This window comes from Pyrus communis, chromosome 1 (genome assembly GCF_041283825.1).
Source record: "Pyrus communis isolate YQ-2024b chromosome 1, ASM4128382v1, whole genome shotgun sequence".
Classification (NCBI taxonomy): Eukaryota; Viridiplantae; Streptophyta; class Magnoliopsida; order Rosales; family Rosaceae; genus Pyrus; species Pyrus communis.
The window spans coordinates 4997997-5013824 of NC_142565.1; the positions used below are offsets into that span (position 1 = coordinate 4997997).

The 15828-nt window shown below is 36.3% G+C and overlaps 2 protein-coding genes and 1 pseudogene across 4 annotated transcripts; 2 read left to right on the forward strand and 1 right to left on the reverse strand.

Moving 5' to 3' along the window:
- Positions 1 to 3698: 3698 nt before the first annotated feature.
- On the forward strand, positions 3699 to 5993 carry LOC137721218 (uncharacterized). Of its 2 annotated transcripts, none has more exons than XM_068460318.2 (5): positions 3699 to 4287; positions 4411 to 4487; positions 4652 to 4688; positions 4804 to 4915; positions 5047 to 5993. In XM_068460318.2, the coding sequence occupies exons 1-5, from the start codon at positions 3990 to 3992 to the stop codon at positions 5660 to 5662; spliced, it is 1140 nt and encodes a 379-aa protein (XP_068316419.1). In that variant the 5' UTR covers positions 3699 to 3989; the 3' UTR covers positions 5663 to 5993. The 2 variants fall into 2 exon arrangements, with proteins under 2 accessions (XP_068316419.1, XP_088550045.1); XM_088693919.1 differs by having other exon boundaries at positions 3759 to 4287; positions 4813 to 4915.
- A 569-nt stretch (positions 5994 to 6562) lies between these two features.
- LOC137719671 (GDSL esterase/lipase At2g40250-like) lies at positions 6563 to 8295 on the reverse strand. The gene is made up of 3 exons (XM_068458710.1): positions 7669 to 8295; positions 6928 to 7192; positions 6563 to 6756 (listed from the first exon to the last, which is right to left on the reverse strand). The coding sequence occupies exons 1-3, from the start codon at positions 8293 to 8295 to the stop codon at positions 6563 to 6565; spliced, it is 1086 nt and encodes a 361-aa protein (XP_068314811.1).
- A 1248-nt stretch (positions 8296 to 9543) lies between these two features.
- LOC137719507 (UTP--glucose-1-phosphate uridylyltransferase 3, chloroplastic-like) lies at positions 9544 to 15773 on the forward strand (annotated as a pseudogene). The gene is made up of 17 exons (XR_015962354.1): positions 9544 to 10465; positions 10725 to 10904; positions 10988 to 11137; positions 11252 to 11413; positions 11529 to 11697; positions 11815 to 11885; positions 12132 to 12298; positions 12610 to 12768; positions 12999 to 13090; positions 13187 to 13281; positions 13411 to 13494; positions 13815 to 13910; positions 14052 to 14126; positions 14205 to 14296; positions 14397 to 14559; positions 14756 to 14816; positions 15330 to 15773. The product of XR_015962354.1 is annotated as a UTP--glucose-1-phosphate uridylyltransferase 3, chloroplastic-like (transcript).
- Positions 15774 to 15828: the final 55 nt, after the last annotated feature.

Below are 15828 nucleotides of genomic sequence, written 5' to 3' on the forward strand. Positions count from 1 at the left end.
TTTGATATTTGGGGATGGTATTGTGGCATATATAATTAAGAGTAATAATAAATAATGTGTTTTCCGACCAATAGAAATACTAAATGAGGTGCTTAAAATATGATTAATTAGTTTAGTGCCCCTAACATGGATAATGTTCGTGATAAACTCTTAATAATCAACTATTACCTATATAAAATAATAATGCTATTTAAACACACTAACTACCTGCTAAAATGCTCTCTTATTAGATAGATTGTGGTATGTGAGACTTATCAATATTAGAAAGTGTCAACAATTAAGTTAAGTTTCTGTCTAAATAACATTACATAGTCAATTACTTTGAATTGTCTAATTTTTGTTTTTTTTTTTTTTCAGAAAACTTTGATGGTATGAGGGAATTTTATTGATATAAAAAAAAGGGTACACCTATTCAGGATGAGATATAAACCTAACCCCTCATAATACAAGAAAAAAGTATAAAAATGATACATGAAAAGAAAGGGGGACATAAACCTTACCATTCTAGAAACAAAAACAACAAAAACACAAGGAAGGGGGGGGGGGACATGAAACCTAATCTCTCTAAAACCGAACCTAAAGGTCTAAACCTGCAAAACAGAACAAGCAACATCATAAGGTTAAGAAAGAAAAAAACAAGAAGTGAGTCAAACCTGTATGTCAAGATGCACATTAATTTGAGAAATGGAAGCCGGGCAACATGGTCTGAAAACAAAGCAGCATGAACCACCATTGGAGGAGAAACATGTCATACTAAAGTTGGAGAAGACAAGCTCATATTAGCAAAATTGTCCGTAACTACATTGCCTTCGCGATATATGTGAGAGGCATAGAAAGTCATCTTCCAAATGTGGTCCAAACAAATAGACCATTGCATATGAAGAGGCCAAGGAAGATCAAAATTAGTCAATTGAAGGACAAAAATAACTAGAATTGTTTTAATATAAAATTGAGAGACTTGAGAGAAGTTGAGAGTTGTATACATTAGTTATTGTAGCACATTAAGTTAGCCGAATTGATTAGAACAATGTGCTTCAACCTGCACTAAAATTTGTAAGTTCATGTAAGTTATTTTATCATTTGTCAAAACGATACAAAAATAATTTGCGAGTCTTTGTTGATTTTTTTTTTCCTTCCTATTTTTCTTTCTGCAACACACACACATGATGATGATGAATAGATGATTGCTTATTATTAAATTAGGTAGATGAGAAAACGACAGACATCCTCATCTTCAAGCAAATCGATCCGCATAAACAGGATCACGAGTTTTCATGCAAGAAAAATAAATCAACAATTGCAATAACAAAACTGAAAAAGAAAAAAAAAACATAAAATATAACCGAGGTACTCTAGGGAGTTGACTTATAATTCATCATATGGAGTAGGTGTTGGGTGCTGCCGAATCTTTCAGACAAACCTCTCTTCCTCCTCTATTTTAATAGTTTTCACAGGCCAAACCAGAACCCTTCACGTCCATGGAAATGTCATGTGCACAAAAATAGATATATAATGTTGTTTTGAAAAACATTATAAAGAATATTTATAATATATATATATATATATATATATATATATATATGACCTTGTAATAATTAATAAGGGTAATGCTTCCCTTGTTTTTATTAGTAAGGAGGAAATTCATCATCTCCTTGTAACGTGATATACGGTTTATTGAGAATATGCTATTTGTTATAATAATCGTCAATTTGTATGTACATATATGTAGGTTAAATGATTGCAAAATCAAACTAATTTAAAAAAAAAAAAAAGATGATCTTTAAAGTCTGAGAAAGATAATAAACAATTTCAAATAAGACATTTGAATAACAAAATGATGCCACGTTAGAAAAAATAACGAGAACTTTCTTCCTTATTAAAAATGAGAAAAGTATTATCCAGGTAGTAATTACTAATTCTCACTTTTCCTCGTTTTCATTTAAAGTAAACTGTAAACGATTGTGATGGTGGATGAACTTTTTTGAAGAGGCATAGCTAGTATTTCTTTGACGGCTGTGATTTCTCTCAGGATGCTTGTGATAAGTGAACAACTTTAGTCTTTAGTGGTTACGTATTATTATGATGAATTGATGATATATATATATATATATATATATATATATATGTTTTGTTGTAAGCTTGCATTAATGAAGGTTACAAGTTACACGAGGCCAGAATATTTGGTTTCAGTTCAAATATTTTGAGGTCAATATTTCTCATGCATGCCCGGCCTCATAATAATAATGTGTTAATCGGTTAATGCATGTAAATGAAAGATAGGGTATTCTTTCTTCAAAGTCGAAGCTCAATGATATAGATTCGGATTGTTGAAGAGAGAGAAAAAGGATTCAGACCTTTAGTTTGATTGAGGTGAGCTAATAAAATCGGCTAATAAGAACCACATGATTTAAAATGAGTGATCTGGATTTTCTGTCCATCAACCCCGAACAGAGGAAAGAATCTTAATTCCTTTCTTCCAAACACATGTCACGAGTTGACGACCTAAACTTCTTTTTTAGTTTGATAAAGCCAGGTACAAGCACAGGATTCTTACGGTTTCACAGGTCGCGTGCAAACCACTGTTTCTTCTTAACTCAAAGTTGACTACCAGTTTCCATGTGGTCTTTAGCTCTTAGTCGACATGACAACGTTAACAGGAGACAACAATATATTAATCTGAATCCAAAATGTTACAGTTGATCCTTTGGCCAAAAAGAAAAAAAATGAGATGCTAATCATATAATTTGTACCACAAATTAGACTAAGACGAAGATGAACTATAACTTATAGCAAAAATCTACAAATGTTATTATTTATTAAAAAAAAAAAAAGAGTATATCCTATGATTAGTCTAAAGTACTAAGCACATATTAACTAGATTTGGAAATGACAAATTTATGTAACCTGTATATAAAGGAAATCCCTGTCTTTTTTCCTTCTTTTTGGGTATAGTTTGCACATATATTAAGTAAATTATTATTCTCATTTCGATTATTAACAAACTCCCATGTAGTTTGGTAGGTAATGAGTTCTACTATACCAATAAGCATGTAACCATTTGGGTAAATAATTTGATGTATCCATGTACTGTATGTATGTGTGTGTGTGTGTGTGTGTATGAGTTATGATTCAGAAATACATGCTTTTAATATATATTTTGACATTCATTTTATAGGGCCAACTTTGTAATGTATTTCAACGATTCAAACTGTCTATGTTTTAGTGCATCATTTATAGAAATACACGCTTTTAATATATAATTTGACATTCATTTTATAGGGCCAACTTTGTAATGTTTTCAACGATTCAAACTGTCTATGTTTTAGTGCATCATTCATAGATTTTCCTTGCAAAAAAATTAGAGAAATCCAAAATCATTAAGATAGATGGTTGGATCGTTGATATATATTGCGGAGTGGACTCCACAAAAACATGTGTCAAAAGCATGTGTCTCTGAATCCTAACCCTCTGTGTGTGTGTAGAAACATGTTATTAGCACTCTTTAAAAAGTCATTATCATCCCTTTTTATGTATATTTTCTTCCTTATATTTTTACACATTCAAAGTGCAGTATGAGTGTTTTAAAGTATCGATAAAGCTGTCATGTATCTATATATATACGTACATGAAAGCTTGGACAAAATTTGCATCATATATGCAAGGCTCATATAATATTGTATAATGTATATAGAGAGAATAAGAGAGAGAGAGAGAGAGAGTGAGATGTTTAAATACTTTATTAATAGTATCATGTATTTATCATAACTAGCCATAGCTAGCCAGGATATATAAAATTTCCATCTCCAATTTCTCCATTCTTGCAAGTTCTAGCTCAACTGCCTATAGCTAGCTTGTATGCAAAGAATGGATCTCCCCAAACATCAAGGATCACTTCATGGTTAAAGAGAAATATGATGAGTTCAAGATCTGGCCATCACTTGCCCATCAATACCATACTATTGGGAAGCAAAACATAAAAGAGATTAGGGATGAAGAGTGAAAGCACCAGTATGGAAGAAGTTTCTAAATCAAGCCCTTCTACCAGCAAGAGGGAATACGATCATGAAGACGATGAGGGTGAAGAGGATGAGGTGGATGAAGATGGCCTTCAGCTGAGCAATAACGGTGTCAGCTCCAGCAATAGCACCATTGACGAAAATCATGAAAAGAAGGAAGCTTCTGGATCTGTAAGGCAGTATGTTCGTTCCAAGACATCGCGGCTTCGATGGACACCTGATCTCCATCTTCGCTTTGTTCATGCAGTTGAAAGATTAGGTGGACAAGAAAGTAAGTTTAGTACATATGATCAAAGCTAGGTTTTGTGATTAATTTATGAGATTAGCATAGCTTCCCCGTCAGTTCCTGGTTCCTAATTAATGAAGTATTAATAATTGTGTTTTAATGGTGCAGGAGCAACTCCTAAGTTGGTTCTTCAATTGATGAATGTTAAGGGTCTTAGTATAGCTCATGTCAAGAGCCATCTTCAAGTAATTGATTTGATCCAGATCGATTTCATGATCTTTATATATTTTCTCTGCTAAGTGTACTATCTATAAGATTCAGTACTATGCATAAATATAAACTAAGGGTTCATATATATATATATCTGATTAGTATTTCTACATTTTCTGGCTTTGATTTTAATCATCAGATGCATAGGAGCAAGAAGATGGAAGACCCCAATCAAGGTGAACAAGTTAACAAATTGCACATAGGCTCACCTACTCTTCCAAAAACTAATACGAAAGTTAGGGTTTACATATTTACAATCTTGAGAGATCTTGCTTTCTTATTATGTGACAGTTTTGACAGATCAAGCAGGATTTTTTATGGAAGGTGGAGATAACCAACTTTACAACCTTACTCAACTCTCCATGCTACAAAGCTTCAAAAAATGGCCTTCGTCCGGATTAAGGTATGAAATAGTTCTCTTAATTTTACCGTTTAATTTTGAACAATTTATAAATAAAGTGTTTTTTAGTTTTTCGTTTTTCATTTTTCATTGAATCCTGATAGTAACCATTTCAATCTTCTTTTTTGTATTAGATATGGTGCTACAGATCATTCCTCGTGGCAAGGCCGCCACCACCACCACCAGATATACGGCCCATACCGTTCAAGTAGGACTACTGGACTACTTGATCATAATACCAGAAATATTGGACTTTATGGTTCAGTTGCTGAAAGAATACTTGGAAGCAACAATAACAATATTATGACTACTTCAGCAAATCAGTTACATACAAATCTTCAATCTCCCAACCCTGGACAAACCACTTGGAGTAGGCATCAAATTACTCGGGATGAGTCATATCAAACCGTGATCCACAGGCCATGCCAAGATTATCATAGTTGGAGTGCAGCGATTCGAAATCATCAAGGGCAAAGCATGCAGAAAAGGAAGGCTTTGGACACAGACAACAGTGACTTGGATTTAAATCTGTCACTAAAAGTTCCACCAAAACATGGTCATGGATTCGGAAAAGGTTTACAGTGTGGAGGTGATAATCATCAAAAACGACTCATGGGTTGTAGTTTATCTCTCTCTTTGTCCTCGTCGTCGTCTTCAAAACTTGGCGTGAAGAAATTCGAAGGTACTACTGGTTACGGTGACAGCAAGCACGGGAAGAACATGGCAAGTACTCTGGACCTCACTCTATGAATGAGACAATATTAATATTATTCTAAGTGAGATCTTGAGGTACTTTCCAAAATTAAATTCGACCAAATTAATGAATTTTGAACTTGACCACTGTCATATTCTACCGTCACAGAAAAGGTAATGATGTCTACTTGTTCGTTGTTCGATCATTTGATTTTGTTGTATGTAATGTCTTGTATCGATCCATGATATATAGATAGCAATATTATTCGCAAATGATTCAAAAACTGGTGAATAACGAGGTATAAACAGACGAATGTGTTTTTTGGCATTACCAAATATGCACAGTTTGGTGGTCATATATGTACATTGTTTTGAGAGTTTTTAGGTTCCTATTTCTTGGTTCTCTTTGTTTTATTAGTTTTTAGGTCAATAAAAAACCAAAATCTTGGTGCTTGATTAAGAACAATATGTCTTGGAATTCGAAAATTTATTAACTTTTATATGTTATCTCTGAAACCATATGTTCCTGCAAATAATATTAACGTTAATTTTCCTCATGAAATTTCGTTTTAGATCACATGAATTGTCTTTCGTTTAGCCAAAACACAAAAAGGAAATACTATTTGTCTCCTATTTTGTAGGCTACAGTTAGCCACATTTGATGTCAAATGTATTGAAATTCTCAACATGTATGATTACGAGGTCGTTTGGAAATACTTTTAAAATGACTTAAAGTGCACTTAAAGAAAATATTTTAATGTTTCAAAAGTAACCAAGGATTATTTCCCCAAAAAATACAAAAGCTAACCAAATTTATATTACTTCAAAACTTGAAAAAAGGAAAAGAGTGCATTCTTGGATCGAACTGATTGTGTAATATATATATCCTGCCGTATTTACCTTGTCCAAGTTACTAATTACAAGAAAAAAGAAAAAAATTGATCAATCCATATCCAGTCAAGCAGTAAGGTGCGGCAAGACAGTCTTCTCTGATATGTCAGCAAAAACTTTGTATGCTGCTTGGGAAGGATGCATGGCATCCCAGAACAAAAATTTAGAAGGGTCTGGACACGTCAGTGAAAGCTTCCCGCACATTGGACCTACCTCCACCATCCCTGTTCCACAGCATCCTGCATGTGTTTGCACAAACCCTACACACATATATCAAGTATTAAAACAAAATGAAAATTGATAAAAAATTAAGCACAGAAAATCAAAGAAAACATTTATATATATATATATATGTATGTATGTATGTATGTATGTATATTAGGTCTGTAAAATGATAAGAGGCGTGGCAATATTCAAAATCACATACTTACCATATTTAGATGGGTTATTGAACATGTCCAAGATGGGATTGTAGGTGTCGAAGTAGGCGAGCCTGGAACCGGGGAGGGAGGCTTGCAATCTTTGGATGAGGCCTTGGAGGTTGGTGTTGTAAGCCTGAGAGTCCTTGTTTTGCTGCCCCACGCACACACGCCGAAGCCCATTGAAGATGCTGCCAATGGTCAACTGCATTGGCAAACATCCAATTGGCGGAAGACCCGCCACTTGAAATCTTCTTGCTCCCCTCTTATATAGGTTCTGCCATGCATATCACGAATAACATTATAAGCATAGTATGTCGAAGGTTGTGTTATTAATTTATCTAAATTATAAGTTATAACATCAACACATAAAATTATAACAGTAAACCCTACCTTAATTAGACAACCCCTTAGATGTTCTTTTTTAGTAATGACAATCGATTAATGTGGTCTAAACATAAGTAGCTAGTTGTTAATTGGTTGTACATACCAAAATTAAAAATCATCTTGGTAGATCTAAATTGATCTTAATTACTATCAATTAAGTTTTATTAAATTTTAATTTTTTTTAGGGAAAGGACTTGCACGAATAATCATGCAGGCACACAAAACATTAGAATCATAGACTCAATTAACCATCACAATTATGCATGTCTAAAATTACAGCAAAAAACCTAGGATTCGATCGTAACCCCGCTAGTTAATGTTACCAATTCACCAGGTCACTTGATTAAGGGGTACTTAATTATATACCTGAATGAACGACCTGAGTCTTTTGAGAAGAAAATCCTGGTACCCTGAAGGTGAAAACTCAATTTTCCTCCGTGTAACAGGTACATCGTAGAGGTTGAACACCATGTCATTAGTACCAACACTAATCACAAACACAGCGTTGTTGACAATCTCACTACAATTCTTCTCCCCAACAGTTCTCCTCATCCTCCTCAACGCTTCATCAAAGTCCTCCAATTGCCTCGACAAACTCGTAGCCTTCGACACGGCCAAGGTCAGATCATCCAAACCGCTACCGCCTGACGCGAAACTGACACCCGTGAGCAAGTCACGGTCAGTCAGTCTCCGGTCATGGTAAGCGGGCAACAAGTCCTTGAGGCCAAGTTTGGAGACCATGAAGTCCGTTGATAGTTTTCCATTGGAAAACCTTCCCGTCGGGACGTGGTTTGGCAAGTCCCGGCCGTACGGACGGTGGTCACTTTTGAAAAGGGTGAATGGGAGGCGGTTGTTGTTGCCCGAATCCAACGTTGAATCGCCTAAGGCGAAAACGGCGGATACAGGCGGAGATGCGGTGGTTGGGATTAGAAGAGATAGAAAGGAGGCCAAAGAGAATAAGAGTACAAAGAGGACGGTGGTTTTTTGCTCCATGATTAATGTGTTTAATTTCTTGGAAAAATGAACACGCAATTAATTAAGAAATCTGTTAAAAATGGATATCAAACGTATTAATTTATATAGAGTTTGAGATGATTGAGTTTGGATTTGATTAAATTATTTTTAAACTTAATTAGCTAGAGTGTAAAAGGAGCTGGCAAACCCTAACATAATACATGCACTAATTAGAATTTTTACAAAAATGGAAAAGTCTATGCACTATACTTCCAAACAAAACCAAATTTTAATTACCGGGCGTCGGATTAGTCTATAGTGTAAAGATAAAAAAAATTTAAACGTTAAAACCGGAAAAAACTACTTTTTAGTGTTAAGAAAATGTTAAAATGGGAAAATAAAAGATAAGTTTTATCTAAATCGGTTTTTAACATCTCATATTAACTGGAAGAAGATTCTTCTTTGGACGGAAGAGTTTTCCAAGTAAGTCGTTTCAGTCAACTTCCATCTCTTCATCCTTTGCCCATTTTTGATACTTTTTTCAGTATGCTCAAAATACGAGATGGTATGTCATATCTTATTATACTATTAGAAGAAAACTTCATTGTTAATATGTGGTGTCTTGACCCGTATTCCGAGCACCCCAAAAAGTCTCTCTATTTTGAGATAGAGGGTAAAGAAGGGAAGATATGTAGACAGAAGATAATAATTTATTCATTTAGACTCTGAATTGGGTTCAAACAGGCCAGGTTTTGGGGTAGGCTGAAGCTTTGAACCCTTGGCTCGAGCTCTACCCATCAACAGCGGGCCGGGCTAGTTATGTCCATGCTGCGAGAACAAACTCATTGGACGCCTGAGGTTCGTTTTTGGACATTCATCAATTTTATTTATATATATATATAAAAGACCTTTTATACTCACATATAGAATTAACACAAAAGTCTTAGTGATTTATTAAGGAAAGCAATTATTTTCTTTGGACACCCAAGTTTTGAAAGTATGTACTTTAAGAAAATGATTCAGGTTCTTGAATTTTACCAAACACGAGATAGAATTCGTAAAAATTATTCAACAAGGCTCGAAGGAAATTCCTAAAAAACTGTTAAGAATTATAAAAAATTTCATAAAGTCGAGAATAAAGTTTTTATTTTGTCTGTGCCGGATCATAAATTAGTAAGTATATCCTATATGACGCCACGCGAAGGTAAAAAAATCATTTTTATTTAAAATTTTAAAAATTCATTAGAAATAAAATGAAAACTTAAAAGAAACAGACTGAGAAGCGTATGAGGTGCCTTGATATTTAGGCCACGTCATCCTCCTCCTCCTCCTCCTCCTCCACCGTTGGACGGTTTTGGGACCTCTCTCGGCTCTCTCTCAACCTCCCCGTATATTCTGTCAGCATCTCCTCCTTATCCTTCCCTCCATTTTCTCTCTCCTCTTCTCTCTCTCTGTCTCCCCTTCTTCTTCGTCTTCCTCTTCTTCAAATTCTCTCAGTCGCTCTGGCTTTCTCTGTGTGAAAAATGGCGCGTACAACCCCAATTCTCAACCGAAACAACACATACTTGCTCTTCACCTCCGTTACTCCCCACTCTCACTTCCACTCCTTCACCTCTCTCCGCCTCGCCAAACCCTCACTCTCGCACTCTCTCTCCTCTTCCTCTTCTTTATCGTCGTCGAGCTCGCCGTCGTGCCACATCACGCGTGTCACCACCGTTCCGGTAGAGTACGCGCCGTCAGCTCCCGACTTTGACTTCCACCAGGAGCTCTCGCGCCTCAAATCGCTCCGTTCCAGGCTCGCCGACTGCGATTCCCTCCGCGCCAAGCTCAGAGTGATCGACGGCGATTCCAGAGTGAAGCGATTCTTCAATTCCGGCAGCGGCGGCTTCTCCGCGGCTTTAGCTTCGCTTAGTTTGAGCTCCGAAGAGCTGTTCTTGTTTAAATGCTTGGTTGCAGCGGGGCAAGAGCACGTGCTCGGTTGGGGGTTCGGGTTCGACGGCGGCGAGGTGGATTCGGCCCGGAGCTCGGTGAAGAGCGCGCTTTACGCGCTCGTAGCAATGATTGAGAAATTGGATGTGAATGGCGAGGGTTCGGGGATGAAGATTGGAGCTTTGCCTTTGAATGATGAAGATTTGAAGGACTTGAAGAAGCTCTTGAAGAATTTGGGAGAAATTGAACAGTTCTATAACTGCATTGGAGGAATTATTGGGTCAGTTAACTCTTCCCTTCTGAATTTTATTGTCAATTTTTAAACTTTAACTATACTATTGAGCTTTCTAGGAGTATTAAAATTCAAGTGCTTACTGGAAAAGCAGGTGAGAATGCTTGTTCAGAAAGTGCTTCTATGACCGATAAGCAATTTTAAGTTTTTATGCCAAACATAGTGAGAAGTGCTTTTGGTGGCTGGAGGCACGTTGGGCCCTTTTAAATTGAGAATTGAAATGAATCTAATTACATATTTGGTGCAGATACCAGATGACAGTATTGGAGATTCTAGCTCAATCGAGAGTCGAAATGCAGATTACAAATTGGGCCAAGAGCATACAAGAGAAATGGAATGCCAGTTTTTAGAAATTCATGCTCCCAGTGGACTTGATCTTTCTCAAAATGCAAAATATGCATCTCAAGCTGCTTTATGGGGAGTTCAGGTTAGTGCCGGGGTATGTTCCTCATTTGACGTGAATGATATAAAGTCGGTTTCACTTGAACTAAATGATCTTATTCATTTTAGGGTTTGCCAGACCTAGGTGAAATTTATCCTTTGGGAGGTTCTGCGGACAGGCTTGGTTTGGTTGATCCCAACACAGGTGAATGTCTCCCTGCCGCAATGCTTCCTTATTGTGGACGGACTTTATTGGAGGGTCTTATAAGAGATCTTCAGGTATAAGTTCTCTGTTTGTTAGCTTAGTACTTGACAAGAATGAGTTAACATTAAAATTATTTTGTAGATGGTGGAGTTATATGCATCTTAGATTTTGTGTGTTTGAATTGCAAGGCTAGAGAGTTCTTGTACTTCAAGATGTACGGGAAGCAATGCATCACCCCTGTTGCAATTATGACAAGTGCTGCAAAGAACAACCATGAACACATAACTTCTCTTTGTGAAAAACTTGAATGGTTTAGAAGAGGTTGATCAAGTTTCCAACTTTTTGAACAGGTTTAATGTGCGAAACTACGAGATCTTTTTCTGTTACTGGTTGTCTACAGTGTAATAGTCTATCTGGTTTGAGCAATGAATGTCATTGCTGAGATAATTGCTTGTGAATTTCCAGCCCCTTGTTCCAGCTGTTGGTGTAGAAAATGGGCAATGGATAATCACAAAACCATTTGCACCTGTATGCAAGCCCGGTGGTCAGGGTGTAATATGGAAACTTGCTTATGATAAAGGCATTTTCAAATGGTTTTATGATCATGGACAGAAGGGTGCAACTGTATGTATGACAAGTTAGGTGAGCCATAGTAGTATATTTAATAACATAAGTCCCTTATTCTTCTTCTGCTGGACAATTTTGTTAATTTGGATGCCAAACTCTGTATTGACCTATATATGGTGACTTTCCAGCAATGTTGTGGCAGCTACGGATTTGACTCTCTTGGCACTGGCAGGGATTGGTTTACATCATGGCAAGGTACACTTGTGAAAAAGTGATTTTAGATCCTCCTCTTTCCTGGAACCTGCCAAATAGTTAACCCTTAGTTGCCAAAGAGCAGGAAGTTCCTAGTTTAGGTCAAACACTCTACTCCTTATCTAATTTCCATTGCTATGGACTACGGAGTTTGTTTGAGTTTACAGTAAACGGTACCTAAGAGAGTCCTTAGAGACTTTGGAGTTCTTCTCATTTACTGTTTTTACTTCTTGCCTTTACTTGCTACAGATACTGGGGTTTGCATCCTGTAAGAGGAACTTGGGGGCTACAGAAGGAATTAATGTCCTAACTGAGAAAAAAATTCTTGATGGAAGGTGGGCATATGGTTTGTCTTGCATCGAGTACACAGAGTTTGACAAGTTTGGGATAGCAGACGGACCTCATTCTCGAAATAGGTATACAATTCTATAAATCCAAATCTCTAGTCTAATGTATATGATTTATGTGTTTTGATGTCCTTGATGCTTGTTGGCATGTGAACGGCATGCTTACTAGAATATTAGCTTATACAATAATTTTTTTTTCCCTGTTACATATTTCCATTGTTGTTATTCAGTGATCATCTTTATGCTAATTTCCCATCTTATCGAATATGCTTTTTTAAGTGTGAAGTTTGGCGTGTTAGGAATGAAGCAGAGTGGAAAATTCAATATGATTTCTTATTACTGAATTTCATTATACACTAATTAATCATTCTATGTTCAAGGTTGCAAGCAGAGTTCCCTGCCAATACAAACATCTTGTATGTAGATTTTCCTTCAGCCGAGTCGGTCGGATCAAGTAATAGTGGAAACAGCTTACCAGGCATGGTGCTGAATGTTAAAAAGCCTATAACATTTATAGACCAATTTGGTAAACAACACAGGTACTTTCTTAAAACTTTAAAGTGCTGCTTTCGCAAGTGACTATTTTGTCTGTGTCGGTAATACTTGATGGTAGATATGCAAAGATACCTCAAATTACCTTCTTTCACCAATGAATATTAGTAACTCTGCATGGTATGCTAACCATTACAGTGTGCACCATAAGAGAAGTCAGAACTTGTACACATGAATGGTTATTAGCCAGTCTCTGATCACTTTTCATTTGTCATAGTGTCTCTGGTGGAAGGCTTGAATGCACAATGCAAAATATTGCCGACAGCTTTCTTAATACATGTCCATCTCGATATTATAAGGGTATTGAAGGTATTATTTCTGTCTGTATGGTGGATCATTGAGGCATACCAATTCCCGTTATGTTTTATGCTTATCAATAATTTTAGTGGCTATAACTGTTGGCAGATAAGCTTGATGCATTCATTGTTTATAATGAACGAAGGAGGGTCACATCATCTGCTAAGAGAAAAAGAAGACATGCAGAGAAATCTTTACACCAAGTATGTATGTGTTCTCTGTCTCCAATTTAGGACTAGAGCTTGGACTGAATTAAGTTTACACTTTTTTGGCACAGTATAGAGGTAATTTTCTCCCTAAATTTAATATGTTTAAGTTGAATTCATGTGCAGATTCCTGATGGTTCACTGTTGGATATCCATATCCTACGGAATGCCCATGATCTTCTCTCACAATGTGATATTGAACTTCCTGAGGTACATCCTCTTACTTCTTTTGTAATAATGTTAATTACTTCCACATTGTGTGAGCTATCACTAGATACTAAGGGGTTGTTTGGTATTCAATTTGAAAACAATTGTATAAGTTCTAAAAAATGATGAATGTAGCTACGTTACTTAGTACTCATTAGTTTCAAAAAAAAAAAAAAATTTGGATCCAAGAAGGATACCAAACAGCCCCCAAGATTTTCTCAATGTAAATTCATTTAATCCTTGTAGCAAGCCATAGAGTTTTTTGTTTTTTATGAATTTTTTTTTATGCTCAGTTATGGTATTCTATTTCTGATATGCTGCAGATTGAAAGTAATGAAAAATATCAAAGTTCTGGACCCCCATTTCTTATTCTTCTGCACCCTGCTCTTGGCCCACTTTGGGAGGTCACCAGACAAAAAGTAAGTCAATGTGAGCTAATGTACGATTTTAAGGTTCAACGCATTTTCTCCCTTTACTTCGCTGTGTATATTTTATTTACTTTCTTCATTCAAATATTGAAGAACTCAATAGTTAAGCAGAAAATTGTCTTTGTCTATTAGTTCTATGGAGGCTCAAAATCCGAGGGCTCTGAGTTACAAGTAGAGGTTGCAGAGTTCCTGTGGAGGAATGTTCAGGTTCATACTTTTCACATATTAAATTAAGGATTATGAAGTTTTTGTTTCCTTTGCTAATCACTGCTTCCTACATTCCAGCTTGATGGAAGCCTGATTGTAGAGGCTGACAACGTTATGGGCTCAACTAGGATTGATCAAAGTGGCGAACCCATTTTACAATACGGGCATAGGTAGATTTTTGCTTTAATTTCTACTACTTTTTAAGTCTCTTCAGAAACGATGAGTCCATTTTACAGTTGGACTTATACTTACAGTCTGTACATCCCATAGGTGTGGAAGATGTAAATTACAGAATGTAAAAGTGCTAAATGATGGAATTGACTGGAATTTTGAAGACAATGTGTACTGGAAGCATGATGTTAAACGCATTGAGGCATGTAAGATCATACTGCATGGAAATGCTGAATTTGAGGCAACTGATGTTACATTATAGGTTAGATTGACAACCAATTAGTATAGATATGCATGGAGGATAGACAAAACTGTTTTCAAAGGCTTTTTAAAAGATTCTTAATATTAGCATCCAATTTGGACCTTGTAATTTTCCTCAATGACTTTGGTGAATGGAGGTAACATCTAATTGTTAGGAAAATTTAGGAAGCTTATTTGCTGCTTACGACCGGATGCAGGGAAATCGTATATTTAAAGTTCCAAATGGCTACAAAATGAAGATCACAGCGGGAGATTCAGGTACATAAGATTAAGAGGCTTTGATAGTTTGGTTAATTTTTTCCATTGACTTGAGATTTCTAACCCCGACTAGATCGACTTTTCTTAAAAGCACTCTTACTGATAATCAGCATAATGCATTACTCATTATACTTAGGAATGAGAACATGTGAATGGTATTTTGCTATCCTGCTACACAAAATACCGAACTGAACTGAAGACCTCTCCTAATACGAACCATACCCTTTGCAATCCAAGGAAGGGGGGATAGTTGTCGGCCTTTTTCTTTCCGATTTAAAAGAAAAATATATAAAAATTTAGGGAGAGGAAGGTGAGGAGTTTAGTGGCCGCAGATGGGAAAATGTTTGATGAAACGTAGAGATTTATATCCCAGGAGGTAGACTTGAGCTTAACGTTGATGGTTAGAAGTGACCCCCTTCTCTCTTACAGGCACACGGACCGGAATGCATTGTCACATACATAAATATGTGCTAGGCAGTCATCAATTCATCCATCGTTTCATTGATTTTACAGGTTTCGACTCCCGACTTGAACCTATTGAACAGAACATGATGGATGGTGGAAGCTGGCATTGGGAGTACAGGTTAAGGGGCGCACATATTCAGTTGGAAGTGGTAGAGTTGTAAAGCACAATACAAAATACTCATCCTCGCCATAGGTGAATCGTGGTTCACCGGTGGATGTGGAACTCACCCTCATAATATCAGCGTTCAACTCTAATTGGTTTAACACAGTTAAACCATTTTCGTCTTCGGAATTGTTTCTTCTTTTTCCTCTTTATTTAGTAGTAGTACGTTAAGTTAAACTGTCGAGAAACCTTTAGGTTTCACTCCGGCAGCTCATTGTATCCATTGTTTCTTTCATTATCGGTGACGGGGAAAGATTGTTTCCTCCTGGAGAAGCTGATGTAAAAATGGAGCAATGAAATTTATTCGATTATTTCGTTTTCAACAAAAATGTATAGTGTGTATCATTTTGTTCGAGCACCAACTGTAAAATTTCGAGAGTAGAT

What these genes read in the sequence shown, in the direction of transcription:
- LOC137719671 (XM_068458710.1), bottom strand. Translation starts at nt 8,295, where the DNA reads ATGGAGCAAAAAACCACCGTCCTCTTTGTACTCTTATTCTCTTTGGCC. An exon ending in GACTCAGGTCGTTCATTCAG is followed by an intron (nt 7,193 to 7,668) that starts GTATATAATTAA and finishes TATGCATGGCAG; the next exon opens with AACCTATATAAGAGGGGAGC. An exon ending in CAATAACCCATCTAAATATG is followed by an intron (nt 6,757 to 6,927) that starts GTAAGTATGTGA and finishes ATATGTGTGTAG; the next exon opens with GGTTTGTGCAAACACATGCA.
- LOC137721218 (XM_068460318.2), top strand. Translation starts at nt 3,990, where the DNA reads ATGAAGAGTGAAAGCACCAGTATGGAAGAAGTTTCTAAATCAAGCCCT. An exon ending in ATGTCAAGAGCCATCTTCAA is followed by an intron (nt 4,488 to 4,651) that starts GTAATTGATTTG and finishes TTTAATCATCAG; the next exon opens with ATGCATAGGAGCAAGAAGAT. An exon ending in TGGCCTTCGTCCGGATTAAG is followed by an intron (nt 4,916 to 5,046) that starts GTATGAAATAGT and finishes TTTTTGTATTAG; the next exon opens with ATATGGTGCTACAGATCATT.